General features: G+C 37.9%; 1 protein-coding gene across 5 annotated transcripts in view; it reads left to right on the plus strand.

Annotated features, from left to right (window-relative positions):
* Positions 1-18,570, plus strand: part of PCSK5 (proprotein convertase subtilisin/kexin type 5) — a 267,838-nt gene that overhangs the window by 85,149 nt on the left and 164,119 nt on the right. For all 5 annotated transcript variants that reach the window (XM_042877361.1, XM_042877362.1, XM_042877366.1 and 2 more), the window contains exon 6: positions 16,736-16,824. In XM_042877361.1, coding sequence (XP_042733295.1) covers positions 16,736-16,824 — 89 coding nt within the window. The remainder of the gene's footprint in view (positions 1-16,735; positions 16,825-18,570) is intronic.

Genomic DNA, 18,570 nt, shown 5'->3' on the forward strand with positions numbered 1-18,570 from the left:
CAGTAGCCTTTTTAATCTGGGTTCCAACTTAAAAAGTAGAGATTACCCTAATATAGATTTGTCAAACTGACAAAAATTGCCTTTTTTTAGTAAAGTTGTCTAATCTCCTCATTACCACACTGCATTACATAATCCCTTGTGAAGTGCTCAAATGATTTGAGTTAGAATTTTGTGAGAGCCAAGGGAAAGACATTGCTTAGAGTATCACTGAAACTGAATCAAACAGAGTGAAAAACAAATTTGAGTTGGAATTCCAGTTGCTCACAGAAGAAAACTTTCTCAATGTCTTTCTCAATACATTGGTATAAGTTGTTGAGCGATTTTTTCAGTGTGTTACTGTTGTTTGATGTGCAGTGCTTTTCCTTTTCCAATTTCATAAGGCTCTCAAAATCTCAAATGTACAACCACAACACTACAGGAAAGACTCTTTCCTGTTTCTGATTATTGAAGTACCAGACAATGAGCTCACAAGTAAAATGACATTCTGAAACATTATGCAATTGCTTCTAGTTCTTTTATGTAAATTATTGATAACAATGAGTCAGATCTTCCCTTTCTTTTCAAAATCAACAACAGAAGGGATGTGAGCTTGCACAGTTATTATATTTTTGATGTTCACTTTTCTGAAGTTAGAAATGGAAGTGGTTTGTTTTGGTGGCTTGGTTGTGTGTTATGTTGTTGTTTTTCTTTTTTTTTTTTTCTTCAGAATGTCTTTTTCCTGAAGTAGGTTTTTCCTCTAAGTATGAATCTTTATTTTGAGGTTTTGAACTTAGGAGGAGAGAATCTATCACTACTGTACAGAAGTTTTGATTTGCTACAATGGTGGACTAGTTTCAGGTTCCACACATTTAGACATATAGGTCTACAGCCAAGTGGAATTTGAGAGCAAAACCCCATTTTTCTATTTTATTCCTTTTTCACACTGTAGGTATTAGAGAAAGTAGATGAGTTAATCTGTGTTTTGTTTGTGGTAATTGGTTTTGCCAGCTGAGTTCACAGTAGTCAACTCAGTCAGATGCAGTGCAAAATGTGGTTCACTGAGACTTCTCAGACAGCGTGTACGAAGTGTAGGATTGATTCCTCCTTTATTACTCGTGGCAGTAAAAGCAAACCTCTAATTACAAGTTTCAAAAAAGCAATTGTAAATCCAGTGTCAAAAGCCTCTTTTTTTTTTTTTTAGCTTTTTTTTCTATAAAACATGTTTTTAACAGGCAATTTCTGCAGTTATGCTGTAAGCAAATGTTCTAATGAATTTAATAGATGTTTTTCTAAGACATTTTCAGGATAAAACTTTCAGGTATAGCGTTTTTTGTTTTTTTTTTTTTACAAATGAAAAAATGTACATCTGTGTAGATTTATTGCTGTAGGTGGGTTTTTTATTTCAAGCTTTGTTTTACATGTTTGATTTTGTAATTTATCTTAAAGATACACAGTCAAATTACTTCATTTGACACTTAAAGCAAAATGAGATCTCTCTCTTGAAGGCAAGTTACTGTTTTTTTCCTGAAGGAAAGCAATCAAGGTAGGGAATTTCAGATGAAGTGAAGAAATGAGTATCCATCATAAATGTATATTGTGCTGCTGTGTTATATACTACAGAATTTTAACCTGCTTTGAAAATGAACTGTTTTGCTATAGAGGCCTAAAAAATCATCAAATTCCTGATTTTAGCAAACTTATTTAGAGGCTGTGATCTATTTATTTCTCAAACATGTAGGATAGCAAGTCTGATAGATGAGACCAAAAAATACCCAACAGTAAATAATAAGACAGTAAATAATAATAAGAATACTTCTTTCCCTGCATCTTACTTATTTCCCTGCATTAGGCTTCTTAACACTCCATAAAAAGCAAATGAACTGCTGCTAATCTGTTTCTAATCCTAATGAGTGTGTGAGAATTAACTATTTTACACTAATTCCTGTTAACCAGAAAGCATGAGGAAACTTTGCTCATGCTCAATCAGTAATATGTCTCCTTAAAAAAAAGCAAACTAAAACTAACAAAAAAAGAAATAAAACACACACAAAAAAACCTCACACTAAGAGTATGATTTGAACTTATTTTGACAATTACCTCACTGAACTTTGAAATGGAGATAGCCCTGAAGAGAAATGGCTTGTCATTTTAGTGCACAACAAAAAATCAGAGAATCTCAAAATCCCTCATTCTGTGGGTAGGATACTGTTTCATTGATGACGACGTTAAAGAATACTGGACCTCTGGGGGCACCACATGTCACTGGCCTCCACCTGGGGAGCCATTGACTGCAGCCCTCTGGCTGTGACCTTCCACCCAATTCTTTATCCACTGAACAGTCCACCTTTTAAATCCATATCTTCTCCACTCTAGAGATAAGGATGTGGTGTGGGATCATGTCAGAGGCCCTGCAAGTCCACATAGACAACATCAGTTGCACTTCCTTTGTCCACCAATGCCATCACTCCATCATAGAAGATCACCACCAGACTGATTAGGCACAATCTGCCTTTGGTGAAGTTGTTCTGGCTGCCTCAGATCACCTCCTTGTCTCACCTCCTTGTCTCAGCGTGTCTTCTAGGACAGTCTGCTCCATGATCTTCCCAGGTACAGAGGTGAAGCTCACTGGCCTGTAGTTCCCTGGGTCTTCCTTTCTCCTCTTCTTGAAAATGGGATCAGTGTTTCTCTTTTTCCAGTCACTGAGGACTTTACTTGACAGCCATGTATTTTCAAATATGGTGGAGAGTGGCTCCAGTCAGTTCCTTCAGGGCCCTGGGATTTATGTCATTGGGCCCCATAGACTTGCACTCATCCAGTCTCGCTGGGCAGGCTCAGACTTGCTCTTCTCTTACAATGGGAGGGATTTTGCTCCTCCAACCCTCGCCTAGATGTTCAGGAATGAGAGGTTCAGGGATGTGAGAGACACAAGAAACCTGGCTGCCAAGGGACGTATGTAGTACTTTAGCCTTTTCTCTGTCTGTTGTAGGCAATTTTCCCTTCCATTTTACCAGAGGGGGTGTGGTCTCTCTGGCCTTACTCTTTTGAACAGTATAACTCTAGAATCCCTTCTTGTTATTTTACACATTCCTCACCAAATGCAGTTCCACCTGCACCTTGATTTTCTGAATTGCATCTCCGCATATCTGGACAGTAGTCCTCTATTCTTCCCAGGCCACATGTGCCTGCCTCCACTTCTTGTACATGTTCCTCTTATCTGCCAGTTTCACCAGGTCTTTGGGCAGCCATTCAGGTTTCCTGTCTCGTCTGCCTGTTTTCCTGTGCTGGGGGGCAAAGAGCTCTTGTGCTCTCATAAAGGCATCTTTACAGAATAGCTACTTCTATTTCACTCTAGATGGAATTTAGGATTAAGCACAGTGCATGTCTCATTGAAATTGTAGTATTCAAAACAGGTAGGTAATATTTTTTTAAGCTAGAACTTGGTGAAGATTTGGAGTTATAAAATATTTCTTTGTTCAAAGCGTTGCCACACTGCAAAAGCAGTCATACGCTGCTACCAGTGGAGTATGCAGAGTAGGTAATGGCTAAAGAGCTATCCATGGTCTGCCTGCCTTTCACTGTATTGCCACTCCTCTGTGAAAATACAACCCAAGGATTTTCACAGCTGTCAATGTCTTCCTTGTATGAAGCAACAAATACACCTTTCCCACCACAAGTATTGTCCCTGTTTCGGTTTGGTACAGTGGACTGCTTTTGCTGCGAAGCACATCTAGACGTGAAAGTATAGATCTGCTTTTTTGTATCGGTATGATGTGCTTTAGTTCTGCTTATCTGTGCTTTCAGTAGAAAGATTTCAGCTGCTACATATTTTTAGAAGCTTGTAATTTTTCCATTTCATTTCTGATTACACAGAAATTATAGGGCTTACTGTAGAGGATTTTAGGTAAAAGGAGATATATCAAGTACTTGATATATATACAGCTGCTATTTACCTATCAATTGAGCCATAGAATAATAGAATCACGGAATATTTTAGCAACCAATTCCAACGAAGGAATCTTAAAGACCGCTTAGTCCAACCCACTTGCCCCCATGAAGAAGATCTCCATCCACTAAATTAGTTTGTTCCATATGACCCTGCCTTGAACACCTCCAGGGATGGGGTATCCAGCTTCTCTGGGCAACATGTTCTAGTGCCTCACCACCCCCCGAGTAGAAGATTTCTTCCTAATTTCTAATCTAAACATAGCCACTTTCAGTTTAAAGTAATTACCCCTTGTACACTCCAGCAATACAGATCCTTTCCAGTACTCCTGTAGGTCCTATTTTTTTATTTATTATATTTTTATATTATTTAGGTACTGGAAGGCTGCAATGAGATCTCAGAATCTTCTCTTCTCCAGGCTGTGTTTTCACAGAAGAGGTTCTCAGCCCTCTGAGCATCTTTGTCTTGAACTCACTTGAATATGTCTGGGTCCTTATGCTGCAGGCCTCAGAGCTGAACAAAATACTCCAGATGGGATCTCAGAAGGATGAAAATAATGAGTTAGATTAAACAGTGACTGATACAGTGGCTGATTACAGTAGGATAAAATGCACCCTCAGCAAGTTATCAGATGACACCAAGCTGAGTGATGCAATTGACACTCTAGAGGGAAGGGATGCCATCCAGAGGGACCTGGACAGGCTGGAGAGGTGGGCCCATGCCAATGTCGTGAAGTTCAAGATGGCCAAAGGCAAGGTCCTGCACCTGGGTCAGAGTAATCCCAGACACAGATACAGGCTGGCTGGTGAATGGCTTGAGAGTGGCTCTAAGGAGAAGGATTTAGGAGTGTTGGCTAATGAAAGATTCAGCATGAGCCAGCAACATGCACTTGCAGCCTAGAAGGCCAGTCATATCCTGGGTTGCATCCACAGATTCATAGCCTAGCTGTTGAGGGAGGTGATTCTGCCCCTCTACTCTGCTCCTGAGAGACCTACCTGGAGTATTGTGTCCAGTTCGGAAGCCCCAGCACAAGAACATAGAATTGTTGGAGCAAGTCCAGAGGAGGGCCACAAAGATGATCAGAGAGCTGGAGCACCCTCCCTGTGAGAACAGACTGAGAGAATTGGGGCTCTTCAGCTTAGAAAAGCATCCTTCTAGCACTTGAAGAGGGCCTACAGGAAAGCTGGGGAGGGACTGTTTATAAAGGCATGTAACAACAGAGCAAGGGGAAATGGCTTTAAACTGGGAGAGGGTAGATTCAGACTAGATTCAGAAGAAATTCTTTACTGTGAGGGTGATGAGGCACTGGAGCAGGTTGCCCACAGAGGTTGTGGATGCCCCCTCACTGGAGGCGTTCAAGGCCAGGCTGGTGGGGCTCTGAGCAACCTATTGTAGAAGGAGGTACCTCTCGCTATAGCGGGGGGATGAAACTAGGTGATCTTAAAGGTCTCTTCTAACCCAAACCATTCTATAATTCTATGATTCTGTGATCATACAAGATCTTGTGAAGCAGAACATATGGAACAGAATGTAAAATATCTAAGGGCATTAAGTATGTATAACACAAAAGGCTCACAGCTCAAATATAAGGTGATAAATAGGCATTAGCATTACTTTGTTTTAGACATGGCAGTCTTGGAATGTAGTAGTCCTGAGAAAGTGTTTGCTATCTCATATTTATGTCTTGTTTTTCATAGTTACACCAGATTGTACAGGATCTGGATGGGTCAGAGTTAATTTTCTCCACAGCAGCTCGTATTGTATTGTGCTTTAGATCCGTGACCAAAATGGTGTTGATAACTCACCTGTGTTTCAGTTGTTGCTGAGCACTGCCTGTTCAGTGTCATCATTATGTATCATCAGTGTCATATTTATGACTGCTCTTTGAGCAAGGAACTGAAAGAGGGCAGAGTCAGGATCACTGACCCCAGATGACCAAATGGTTAGTCCATGACATGCAATATTGTGCTCAGCAATAAAATGGGTGGAAAGGGAGTATTTTTCCAAACTTGCTGCTGCTCAGACTGTGAACTAGACATCTGTCTACACGTGGGATGTGGTGAGCAATTTCCTTTTTATCACTTTTTTCTCTCTCTCTATTAAGCCATCTTTATTTCAACTCAAAAGTTTTCATGCTTTGACCCTTCTGTTTCTCTTCTGCATCCCAGTGTGGGGGAGTAAGGAAGGAACCAGAAAAAGGGCTTAGCTGCCTGTTGGGGTCAACCCACTTTGCTGATGTTTTAATGGAAGATATTTTTACCTGTACCCCTACATGCATTGTTCTGCCTAGATTTTTAAAATAGAGATCTACAAAGTAACAGAACATTCTCATTTAGAAATAGAAAGTAATCTTCCTAATGAGCACAAAAATTTCCTTGGAAGTCCCTCAGTATCTCTTTCATATATCCTTCTTTGCACATATAGACATGAACATGTAATTGTCTGAAATGCAGATAATTTAAGGAAAAAAAAATGAACGCTGCAACAATGAGAGAACAGTATACTACCACAGCATGATCAAAATGCCATGTTCTAGGTATCTCTGTGCATCATTTGGTTGCAGTGTAAATTCTTTTAAATAACAGGGTGGATTTCTGCTCAATACAGAGGTGAAGCAAAGCACTCCTGCCTCTGACTGGCTTTACAGAGTTTGCTAAGTTATGTAGAAAGACTGAGATATTCCCAGCTTTTAATTTTGCATTATTTACAGATGCAGCACAGTGTTTTGCTTAGAGGAAGCTAAGGGAATGATATCAAATTGACATTTCAATCTGAAAATTGTAATTATTAAGCTGTGGTTCTTCTAGTAGAGGTATTTCTTACAGTCTCATACTGGCAAACCAAACTCCAAGCCAAACCATTCTGTGATTCTATGATTCTATGATACAAATGGATTTACCGAAAATAGTTGTTGTGTCAGTATTCCAGTTCTTACTCTAAAGCATTTTAAAACCATTGAAAATTATAAATATGTTGTCAACTTTATGAAGCCATATAACCATAAAAATTAGTAGCAGTTCATTAATGAAGCTTAATAAATAAACCCACAGTTTTGGTAAATAGGAAGCATTCATAAGGCATACCAAGAGTTTCTAATTTGTGTGAAGTAATATTGGGAATTACACTAACTTTCTTTGCAATCTGAGGCCTTATTCCCAAATTAAGATTGATTCTAAACTAAAAAAACACTAACAGAACTTTACACTATGCTCATTAGCCATGTAGTTGCATGATAAAAATAAGGAGTTGTTTAGAAATTTCATCTGTTAAATACATTTATGTTAATTTGAATTTTTGATTCTTGTAATTAACACATCTTTTAAAATCCTAAAGGAATATAGCAGCAAAAATTTTTACTTGTTTGTTTAACCATGTTTAATTTAAAATCTTTGCACTTAAATCAGTGCAGCTTTTTAGTAGAATATGTGTTGATGAAGAAGTGATAACAACATCTAGAAACATATCTAGTAGCTTTCTGAAGTTTCCTATTGATACACATTTCTTTCTGGTCACTTTTTATGATGAGGTAGGGATGTTTTCAATTTTGCTTGTTTGCTTGATTATGTAGGGATTTTTGCATTTGCAATCACGTGCCTGTGTAGTACGCTGGCTTTGAAAATTCCAAGATTATCATCATGTTGTAAGTTAATTTTTTTGCATGGATATCACAGTCTTTTGCACAGAAATAAGAAGTGGAAAGAGAGAAAGTGCCTGTGAGGCACTTCCCAAGGTTATTTTCTAGTCATCTGTTTAGTTTAGATACACAGTTAGTGTTGCTTTGGCTTAAGCCAGCTTTTACAGGCTTCAACTTGAATAAAGCTTTATTTTAGAGGACAGTGCATTGTCTGTGGAATGAGAATACAAACTGTTAGAGATTTTAATTCCTCTGCAGCTTTCTTCTTCAGGATTTATCTTATTTTTCTGTAGGCAGTTTGTTTGCTCCCCAGGTATTATTCTCTACAACTAAACTCAGGGATTCATCATCTTACAGGTGCTTCTCTGAGAGGCAGTTCGATGTAAGACAGAGGAGGCATGAAGACCGTGTGTTCCATGTTTGTCCTGTATCCTTGCCCTCAGCTTTCTAGCACTTCCTTATCTACCATCTATCTGCTCTGTCTCAGAATTAGAGTCACACTGATATGAAAGCGTAATGCGTCCAATGCTTTGCATTTCAAATACATTTCATAAGTTTCCAAATCATAAGACTGTAGAAACAACTGAAGTAAGGGACAAATAATCCGCCATAGTCACGCATAAATCCAGCATGCTTGTGTTCAGATAGTGAAGGTTCAAAAGTGCAGTTTCTCAGCAGAGTAGTCATGTTGAAGCAGGTAATTTGGTGGCAAACAATAGGCACTTTAGTTGTGGCTGGATATTAGCACTTTTCCGAGAAAGAAAATTATCTTCAGTTTCATTTGATATGCTGCTTGCATTATCCATATGCTGAAGTGGAACTGAAAAATGAGATGTATCTTTAGAAGCTGCTGTGAGCTGCTCCTTCATAGATTACCTGTGTGTGCCAGCCCTGCTCAGCCTCACATAGGAAGCATGAAGAGGCAGCCACAGACCTGCATGCATTCTTGCTTCTTCCAAAAGAAACAAGCTGTTTCAACATTGTGGAGGAAAAGTGGTCTTCCACCAGAGATACCTGAAACACTGAATGATCTTATGTAAATTATTTACTGTTGTCATCTGCCGACAATATCTGTGAGCAAGATTGTATCTGAACCAAGAAGGAGATGATACTGGGAGTAGCTTAGGAGAAATTTCTTCCCCCAAGAGTGGTCAGACACAGGAATGGGCTGCCCAGGGAGGTGGAGTCACCAGCCCTGGGGGTGTTCAGGAAATGCTTAGATGTTGTACTAAAGCACGTAGTTTAGTTTAGTGAGAAAATACTGGTGGCAGTTGGACAGTTGGGCTAGGTGATCTTGGAGGTCTTTTCCAGTCTTGGTGATTCTATGATTCCTTAATTCCATTTTGTATTTTTAGCAAAATCACAAAGATTCCTTTCTTTATGCGAGAGTAGAATGTTATCTAACCATTACTAAAAGCCAAAGTTATTGGGATGATGCAGAGTTATGATCTGTGGTTTAACTGATTATCTGTTCTGTTCCCTGACACTGTTTCAGACATGGGAGGACCAGTTTAATTACTATATTGAGCCACAATGTCCAAGTGTAAAAAATAACTACATTGGCCATTTTTGTAAGGTGATTACAAGAATTCTTATTGTAAAAAAAACGGTTTTGCACATCTTTTTTCCGCGTTAAGATTTATAATACAGTTGTTCCTTTACCATTTTTGTTCACCAGGTTCCATATGTATGAGATTTGAATTTGGGCTTTCATTTGTCCTCTTCCCTGTATGTCTTGAGAGAACAGATGAAACTATCATGTCTCAATTTAAGGATGTGAGAAGTATAGACAGATACATAGCTCCTTCTAAGTGTATACGCTCCTCTGTTCCTTGGGCTGCACACAAAGAGGGCTCAATCAACCTCAGATGCTTAAGAAGATAAAATTGCATGGGGAATGTCTTCCTCATTCTGTGACTTTCCATCTCTCATACAGCATCTTCAACAACTTGAATTAGGCGAAAAAAGGATTATTTTGCTTATGTGTCAGGGGAAACATCTGGAAGTAAAAACTGCCTCATAATTATTCTCTTTCCAAAGCAAACGTAATTGTCCTTTTGATTAGATATAGCAAGCTTCTTCTAAGATAGCGTTGGCCAAAGTGCTGTGCTTTAATTAAACAGCTTTAATTCCACTGCGTAGTAACTGAAGTGTTTATACTTGTGATTTGGTTTAATGAAAAATAATTGGTTTTCCTGACTTTAGAAGGAATATGAGAGGCTGTTTAAAAAAAAAACAAAAACAAAAAACAACACAATTCACCTGTTTTGCTGTTTGGTATCTTTTAAGCTATTTTGTTTCTATCCACCAACACCTTTTTCCCTGCAGAAAGCTATCTGAATTAAAATTTTAACCCTGGGCTAGAATACCATCTGTAAGTGTGTGTGTGTATTAATATATATAGAATACATAAAACTACTTACATGGCTAAATAGATTAGTTGCTGATTTTGTTTGCCTATTTTTCATTCCATATCATGATACAATAGTTCCCTCAGTCCTATTATTCATTGTTTTCTCTTTGGTAGAAAACACAGGAAAAGTCCAATTTGTTTTAAACATTGCAATTAATTTACACACTCACACAAACAAACTGCCAAGTGGTTATTTTGTGGGACCACGTTCCTTTGCTGTGTTTGCATCAGAACTTCATACTTGCGACAAATTAGCTGCCTGCTACTAATAGAAAATGAATTTATAAGGAATGGCATGGCAGGATCACTGTTACCCATACTGTTAAATTTAAAATGTCTGGGATGTGAAGTGTTCCATGTGGTTGTTTTAATGCTGTCACTGTTGATATTTTTTGTGAGGAACAGATGAGTTGTTTTCAAGTTATTCTTTAAGTAACTTCCCATAATCATGCAAAAAGTCATTAGCCTTGGGGAACCTGACTCAAGCCAGCTTTCAGTCCTGTGCTGTAACCACATTACAACACTACTTGATGCTCACAAACAGGATCCTGTCTGTGCTATGCAACACCCAAGTCCTTGGCATTTCTCCTGATATCTCACATTGAAGATTTGTGTAACTTGTTTTTCATATTTACTCTGTCATTTCTTTCTCCACTGTTAATTTCCAGATATCTCCCCTTCATGAAATAGCTTTATTCTTATTATTTTTCATTAGGAGCAGATTGTGTTTTAAAGGCAACATTTTTTTTCCCTTGCACCTATACTTTCAACTTCTGTGAATTCCTTTGAATGCCATTTTTCAGATACTGCAAGAATAACATCCCAACCTAGGGCCAGTTTAGAAAATTTTTTTCATCCTCCAGATTAAAGACCATTTACATGTGAACAGGTCTAAGATGTAATTCTTTCTGCATTACATAAGGCATTATTCAAGAATGCAGTGAAATTCATTTCTGACAAAATGCATTTCTGATGATTGCTGTTAAAGTACATATTTTCCCCAGCAGTTATTACACTGAAGTGCCTCAGATATCACAGTTACCTACTTACAAATATATTCCAGTATAAGAGAGATATTTGAGAACACTTCAAACTTCAGGTGAGGAAGAGTTTTTGAAAAAACAAATGACAACTGATTTATTTTCTTCCACATAAGAATAGCTGTCTAAAATTCCATTCTTCTTCCACACAGAGGTTTGAAAAACTATTTAACATTTGTTATTCACTTGTCAGTGATGCAAATGTAACTGTGGATGTTTGGATTTCAGAATGATACAGGTGAACCATACTTGGATAAATGAAACAATGGTGGCAGTTATGTAGTTCATACTGATAGGCAGTGGTAGTTAATTTTCAGCCCCTGTTACCATGTGTAAACTAGTTTTTCAGGTTTGTCCCCTGACTAATAGCAGCAGTATCTCTCTGTGGCAACAGAATCAGAACTTTGCTGATCAAAATTTTGGATTTGGATAAAGCAGAACCTATAAAGCTCATTTAAATCTGTAATTTTTAGTTTTCTGTAAAATATATTCAATGTAAAATTTGTAATTTTGTTAGGTAGAAGAGAAAGTAACTGACTAGTTAGTGGTTCATGGAAATCCAGATTAGTTCACGTTACATTTTCCAGCACTGGGATTCTACTGTAATTTGTAGTAAACACTCTTTTTTTTTCTTTACCCTTATATCAATGCATTGTTTTTATGCATAACTTAATGTGTTTATTATGTGGTTTTGTTGAGGAAGGAGCAGCTGTTCAAGCTTAGCCTATTAACATGAATGTAACTTTATGTGAACTTTTAGACTATCTTTTCTATCTTTTTACAGTTATTTGATATCCACTCACAATGTGTGCAGTACAGAATTTGCAAAGGATGTGAAGTTTTCTGTCAGTATTTCCCCCGATGAAAACAAACAAACAAGCTTCTGTTTTCTTTGTTCTTTACACAAGCTCATTTCTGTGCTGAGTATCTCTTAGAAAACCTCAGAAAATTACTGGTATGACCAGAGACATTTGTGATGGGCTTGCATTGAAATACTCTGAAACTCTTTTTCCTTAAGTTCCTAGTCTGAAAAGACTCTGTGGTGACAGGTTGAAGTGGGTTGGACTGTAATGTTAGTGTCATGAAAAGCTGTAGGGCTTTAAATCCTCCGGTCTCCTGAGCTTTTTGTGTTCAGAAATACTTGGTGAGTTCCAAAGAATAAAATACTGCAAAGAAGTGTGTGTTCAAAGTGTTTGCTGGGTTCAGTGAATAGTTGTCAGAGATGGAGACTCTGAAAAGCAGAGCCAATTTATGTGGAAGGGGATTTTAAAAATACTGGCAGCTTTCTTCCTTAACTGAATATTTTCTTACTCCAAATGTTCAGAGGCAAGCTCTGAAGCAATTAACTTTAATCTTACCTGGTTCCTTATACCTTCCTCCTCTTCTGAAAGTCACATCAAGACTGATCATTCAAAGATAGATGCCATATGTTTAAATTATTTGTTGCTGCGATGGAGAGTGATAGTTAAACACAGAACATGCACGTTTCTATCCCTTTCCATCCCTTGCCTAAAGTATTGACCCGTTCCTGTTCTAGAGAAAATCTAGTAAAACCTATTACTGAAAAAAGGCACATTGTATAACAGAACAGAGTGCAGCTCTTACGTTTCTCTTGCTTATCTTATTTTCAGGGAGCCATCAAAAGATCCTTTACTGTCCAGGTGCTCAAGCACTTTTCATGCACACAAAAGGTGGCATACATTTAGACAAGAGGCATATTTCTTTGACAATTTGTTTGAATTTATCCCTCTAATGACAAAGGCACCATAAGGCAGAGAATTCATCTTTACTAAGGTCTTCTAACGTAGGTCTTTGTCAACTTACTGGCTTGTTGTTAGTGACAGGCTGATGAACTTTATACAGAGAGATGAAAATCAATCTGAATTCCATTTTCTCTTTGTGTGTGTGTGTGTGTGTGTGTGTGTGTGTTCTTTCTATCACATGGACAAAAATGAAAATAAATACATTCCTAAAAAAGGTTTGCATAGTTGTCTGAATGAAAAAATTAGCTGCAGTAGTTGAAGGTAATCAGAATCGTATGAGAAATAAATTTTATGGTAGAAATTGTTAGCCAATTTCATAAGTGTCTAAATACAACTATTTTAAGATAATGGATATGACATCTTTCTTTTACCTGGTAGCATCTCGAGCCCAAAACTTTGAATATCATTTTGAACGGCAATTTTTTCTGTGTGTCTTTCCTTCTGAATCGCAACAAAAGAAAGCTTTTCTTCTTTCCATTCCTTTTCTTTCTTTCAGACGTGAGGTAGAGGACCCATTCGTGGATAAGCTCAATATCTCATAGCCAAACATTCTTTTGTGTTTCTGTTCTGTAATACTGTATCACATTGACATGAACATGAAGGACAAGTGCTGTGCCTTTTAGCTGAGTGTCTCTTCAAAGTGCTATTTAGTAGTCTGGGAACTTACTTCCCACCAGTATATGCTGGCAAGGGATACAGTGGAATGAAGCATTGACCCTTGAAGTTTGTCAAGATAGGCCTTTGTAGAAAGGCAGTCATGCTTTGTTCTAGGACTGCACTATCTTTTTTAAACAAGTTGGTGTGATGCAAGCATCCTACCAATATAGGAGATTGTTGTGTTTTGAAATATATTCATTCACAAAAAATGTTAGTTTGAAAGCACCTTACATGCTTTTCCTCCTATTAGTAGTGGAGTCCTATAATACGTCTCCATAAACTGTAATTTGGAATTTTGAGGATTTCATTCTCCATGGAAGTTCTCATAGCTCAAAAGCAAACCTAATCAATCTCAAGCATCAATTTCATCATATTTGTTTAAATAGTTAGTAATCATAGTAGTGATTAACGAGGAGGCATTTCTAATTTCACTTGCAGGATTCAGAGTCTCTTTGAAACTGTAGACATCAAGAAAAATGTAGGACAGAGAAAATGAAAAGCAGTGTAGAAAGAACATTATGTTTTATATGCAAGATTTTATGAAGTCTTTCCTTTCACAACATAATTGAAATATTACTTAAAGGACCCATAAAAGATAACATATTAAAACAAATTGAGTTGCATATATGATTAATTCTCACAGTGAGAAGCTGATTGTGAGATGTGCAGTTTTATACATATGACCTTGAAATGAATAAAACAACTTTTAATTTTGTCATTTCCCATATAAATGTGGAATGCAATTAGCAATAATCTTGGCAGAGAAGCAACAGTCTAACATAAAAATCTGCTAACAAAATAAATTTATGACATTACTGCACTAAAGATGATAAAAAGGATTTTCCAATGCAGGAAGATTAGTGAAATATTCAGCAAAGTTAATTTAACCTGCATATCACAAAACTGTCCAAAGATCTAGAATAGGCTTTTTTTTTTTTTTTACTTTTTGTATCTGAAATTCACATGAGATTTCATAGTGTTCTTCAATTCAGTGAGTACACGTTATCATACCTCCATGTCACTTTTGGCTGTTTCTTACTGATACTAGAAGTACATCTGGCATGCAGCTACTTCCATTTCAGGTAGAATTTGGGGTACAGTTTCAGGTTGCATTGAATCCCATGCAGCCCCTCACTACACATCGTCTGTTTGCTGTGTATAAACATAACATTGATCCTGGGGTCCGGTTGCTGATCTGGTGGAACCCTAACCTTTGGTGCTTAGGTGCTGTGAACTCCAGAAAAACTGCAGATGTTTCTTCCATTCTTTTTCGGGCAACCTTAGTCTTCCAGATGTGGATTTTATCTGTTTCTTTTCTCTGCTGAAAAAACCTTGTTCACTCTCATCTGATGCTCTTTTTAAGTTGTGTACCTAGGAGGGGTTTCTCACCAACACAGTCTCCCTCTGGGAAGCTGCACCTCATCCATATGTATTTCACCATGCAGGAAATGGTTTATTACTGAAATTCATGCACTGGGGTGTTATGTGTAGTTTTAAAGGCTGTAGTAATCTATGCTTTGTGATTTCTGAACGATACACTTCAGGCTTTGGAAAGTAATTCAATAAAAGGGTATTGCTGTATCGATTTCAACTAGACTAGTTTTCTCCAAATTAAGAAAATTTGGCTTGAAAATTCAGCTTCCTATGAAAGGTAAACTTAAAATTAAGTCTTGAAAAAATCTCTGATCAAGTTTGGCAATTGAATGATGAACTGTGAACAGATAATAGGAAGTGATTCAAGAAGCTACATATGTAACTGTGAAACTTTAATCCAGTTTTAGAGTTCATCAGCATCCATATCATCACTTTGGTTTTGTTAGTAATGTTCCTTTTTCAGGGAACATATTTCTAACTTACCTGATAAATTTAATTGTCTCATTCAAAATTCTAACAGGTTAACTCCAATCACTTTATTCCTTGTGTTTTTCCTCTTTTTTTCCTAGTCATGTTGTTGTTCATGTTTTACATTACATGTTGTTGTAACATTTCTCATCAAAGTGTCTCAGAAGGTTAAGGGGAAAAAATTGGACTAATAGTATGGAAATAAGGAGTGACTTTATCCAAAACAACTTGTACCAAGAGAAGGCAACTGTGATTCTTGTCTGTAATGTGGGCGTCAACCTTAGTTCAAAAACACCCGTGTTCTCCAGATGTCTATGTAAGCAGTCTGTCAGCCATCACCAGTGGAAGAGTGCTTGTGTACACAACTGACCTCACCTAAACTGCTCGCCATGTTCATTATCTACTTTTAGCCTTCAATTTTTAAGTTCTTTCTTTGTGGCTAGCCAAGCCCCACATTGTCTTTCTATCTTCATCTCATCAACTTTGGATCTCTTTTCCTTTCTGGATTGAAACTCCATAGCTCTTCTCTACGGCAACAATATGAATTTCCCTGTCTGCTTCTTGTTAGTTATGTCACATTTCTGCAGTGGAGCTGCATAGCTGCACAAGGATGAGGGCAAAATTTACTGATGGAAATCACTGTGGGAAGCTTGTATTGCGGACAAGAATCACAGGAACCAGGGACAGCTTTCCTACCACAGTGATTACAGCTGTAGAGGGCATGGATCAGGGCTAGGTGAGGCATCCTATTCTGGCCTTGTACTGCACAGAAGAGTTTAAGCAACTACTGGAGATTTTGCATTCTCTTTCAGCTGCTTCTCAAGATCATACATTTGCAGCCCAAATCCCAGGCACAGGCCATAATGCTGATGTGAAACTAGACTCCAGCTGTTTTTTCTGCTCCTGGAAAGGCAGCAGGTTTGTAGGGTTAGCCCAAGACATGACTATGACATGCCTTTACAGCAGCTTTGATTATACCTGACTCGCAGCCAGTTGTAGGCATGCCTGTGAACAGCAGTATACAGCAGAGCACAGTCTCATCTTCATGCGAAATGTGGCAGGTCTTGTGGCTGCCTAGGGTACTCACTGAATGGAGATGTGTATGCTAGCAACATGCGGATATTATGGGAGAATGCAGTACAGCAATTTGTGCATAACCTAGGAACTGCTTCAAAATCAAGAATTGATGCCCAAGTCTTCCTTCTGTTGGTGGGATCATGTATCGTCTTTGTATGCCTTTGTTACATGTGTTTCCAGTAGCTAGGAAGCCTGCCATGAACAGATTAAGTTAACAGTGATAATGATGTTAAAATATGTTCAATGTGGGTATAAACTACTGTGGGGCTTTAAATAGTGCAGGACATTGTGGATAGTTGTGCCTTTAGCACCTGAGGATAAGCAACGCCGATGCCTGTAAATCCCAGCAGTCTGTGCTTACTTGAAAAAATGTTTGTCTGACTCTAGGCATGGAACCCGTTGTGCTGGAGAAGTGGCAGCCACTGCAAACAACTCACACTGCACAGTGGGAATCGCCTTTAATGCCAAGATTGGAGGTATGTGAAACAGTCTCCCACCACAAAAAAAGAAATCAAAGAGACATTTGTGCTTAATGCTACATTCTCATCTTTCTCAACAAGAGGAAGAGGTTTATACAGGTAATTGCTGTGTTAACTCAGTAGTAGAGTGATGGTTGAAGACCAGTACTGAAGGAGTTTGTCCTTCAGTGACACTTCTCCAGTGCTCCTGGGAACACTGCCTGTCAGTAAACACAGTAACATAGAAAGTGAGATGTTCAGTGAAAACAAAGAACCCAGAACTACACCATCTGCATTTTCTTAGAGATCCAGAGCTGTAAGTAATGAGCTTGGAGAAATCAGAAGTAAATGTAAACATAAGGAATATTGCCTTGCGTATCGATCTCAAGAAAAACACTGTGAAAACTTTGTTGTGTTGTTTGGCCATGATTGAAGAGTATCTTTTAATCCCTGGATGTGATTGGACTATTGCCTAAAGTATGAGATTCAGTAATGTGTCCATGCTCTGTTCAGCCAAGAGGCTCCAGGTGATTTCTATCAGTTCTTAGCCAATAGCAGCTCAAGACTTTTGGCAGTTGGTCTTGGAAATGACTGTAAAGATGTCAACTACATTTCTTCTAAGCTGTAGCCTGCCTGTGCCACATTTTAATGCTTCAACTGAAGTTTTACCTTGTTCCATTTTTGATGGAATTATGGGATTGGTATGTTGGCATTCAGTAAAATATCTGTAGCTCAAATTCATTAGCTGCCAGTTTTCTGTTCTAAAATGAAACCTATTTATGAAAACAGAAATATATTTACACATATATATCACAGAAGATGGTTCAAAAATATGAGCAGGCAGGACTGGGGCTGTTTCCACAACTAACACTACTGTATTTTTTCCCTACTGGATCAGTACAAGTTTGATCCAAATCAAATGTGAACACAACTATGTTTCAAATTAGCCAAAGCAGAGAGATAGTTCTGTTTTCCTACTAGCTTCAAGACAGTATCTGTTCCATCATAAGGCTAGAGTGATGCAGATAAACAATTTTACTTCAGGCAAAGAGACTGCCTGCACAAAATTCCTGTGTCAGAAGGCTTTAAAATATTTGAGCTGGCCAAGTGAGCTTGTGGCAGATGAACAGATTGTCTCATGTGGGCAGGGCATTTGATCATGTTCCAGCAGCTATGAACAAATTTACTGCTTCAAACTAGCATCTGAAAAGAGTTATTGCAATGATATAAATAAAAGGTGACTTCTGGAATTAAATTTTCATTTCCCGGTTGGATATTGATATGACGTGTAAAAGCCTAGGCGTGTGCTTGTGAAGCTCTTCATTATTAACAATAGCTTCCTAATAGGTTATTATTTATTTGGCACCAGGAATCTGCAGTAGCAATATTTTTGAAGAAAAAAAACAAAAACAAAACACAACAGAACAACAGGCATACTAGCAGAATCACTGTTTTTTTCTAAATATAATGTGAAAACTGATTCAGATGGACATAGTATGGACACAATTTACGTTAAAAGCAAAGGCAGCATATGTGTGCCTTTTGCATAATGTGTTTATTTATTTTGTTCTAAGAATATAACAGCTTTCAAGAATTTTCACTGTTCTAGTTTAAGTAAATAATTATCCTCTCTATTCAGCACACTAACTCTGGTGGACCATCAGCATCACCATTATTTAAAGAGAGCTGGAAAATACTAGAGTGGCAGCATGACCATGTACCACCTCTTAACATTATTGGTATTTGAAAATAGGACCTCAACAG

This window comes from Lagopus leucura, unplaced genomic scaffold (assembly GCF_019238085.1).
Source record: "Lagopus leucura isolate 7727_CA_CO unplaced genomic scaffold, USGS_WTPT01 Super-Scaffold_100018, whole genome shotgun sequence".
Taxonomy (NCBI): domain Eukaryota; kingdom Metazoa; phylum Chordata; class Aves; order Galliformes; family Phasianidae; genus Lagopus; species Lagopus leucura.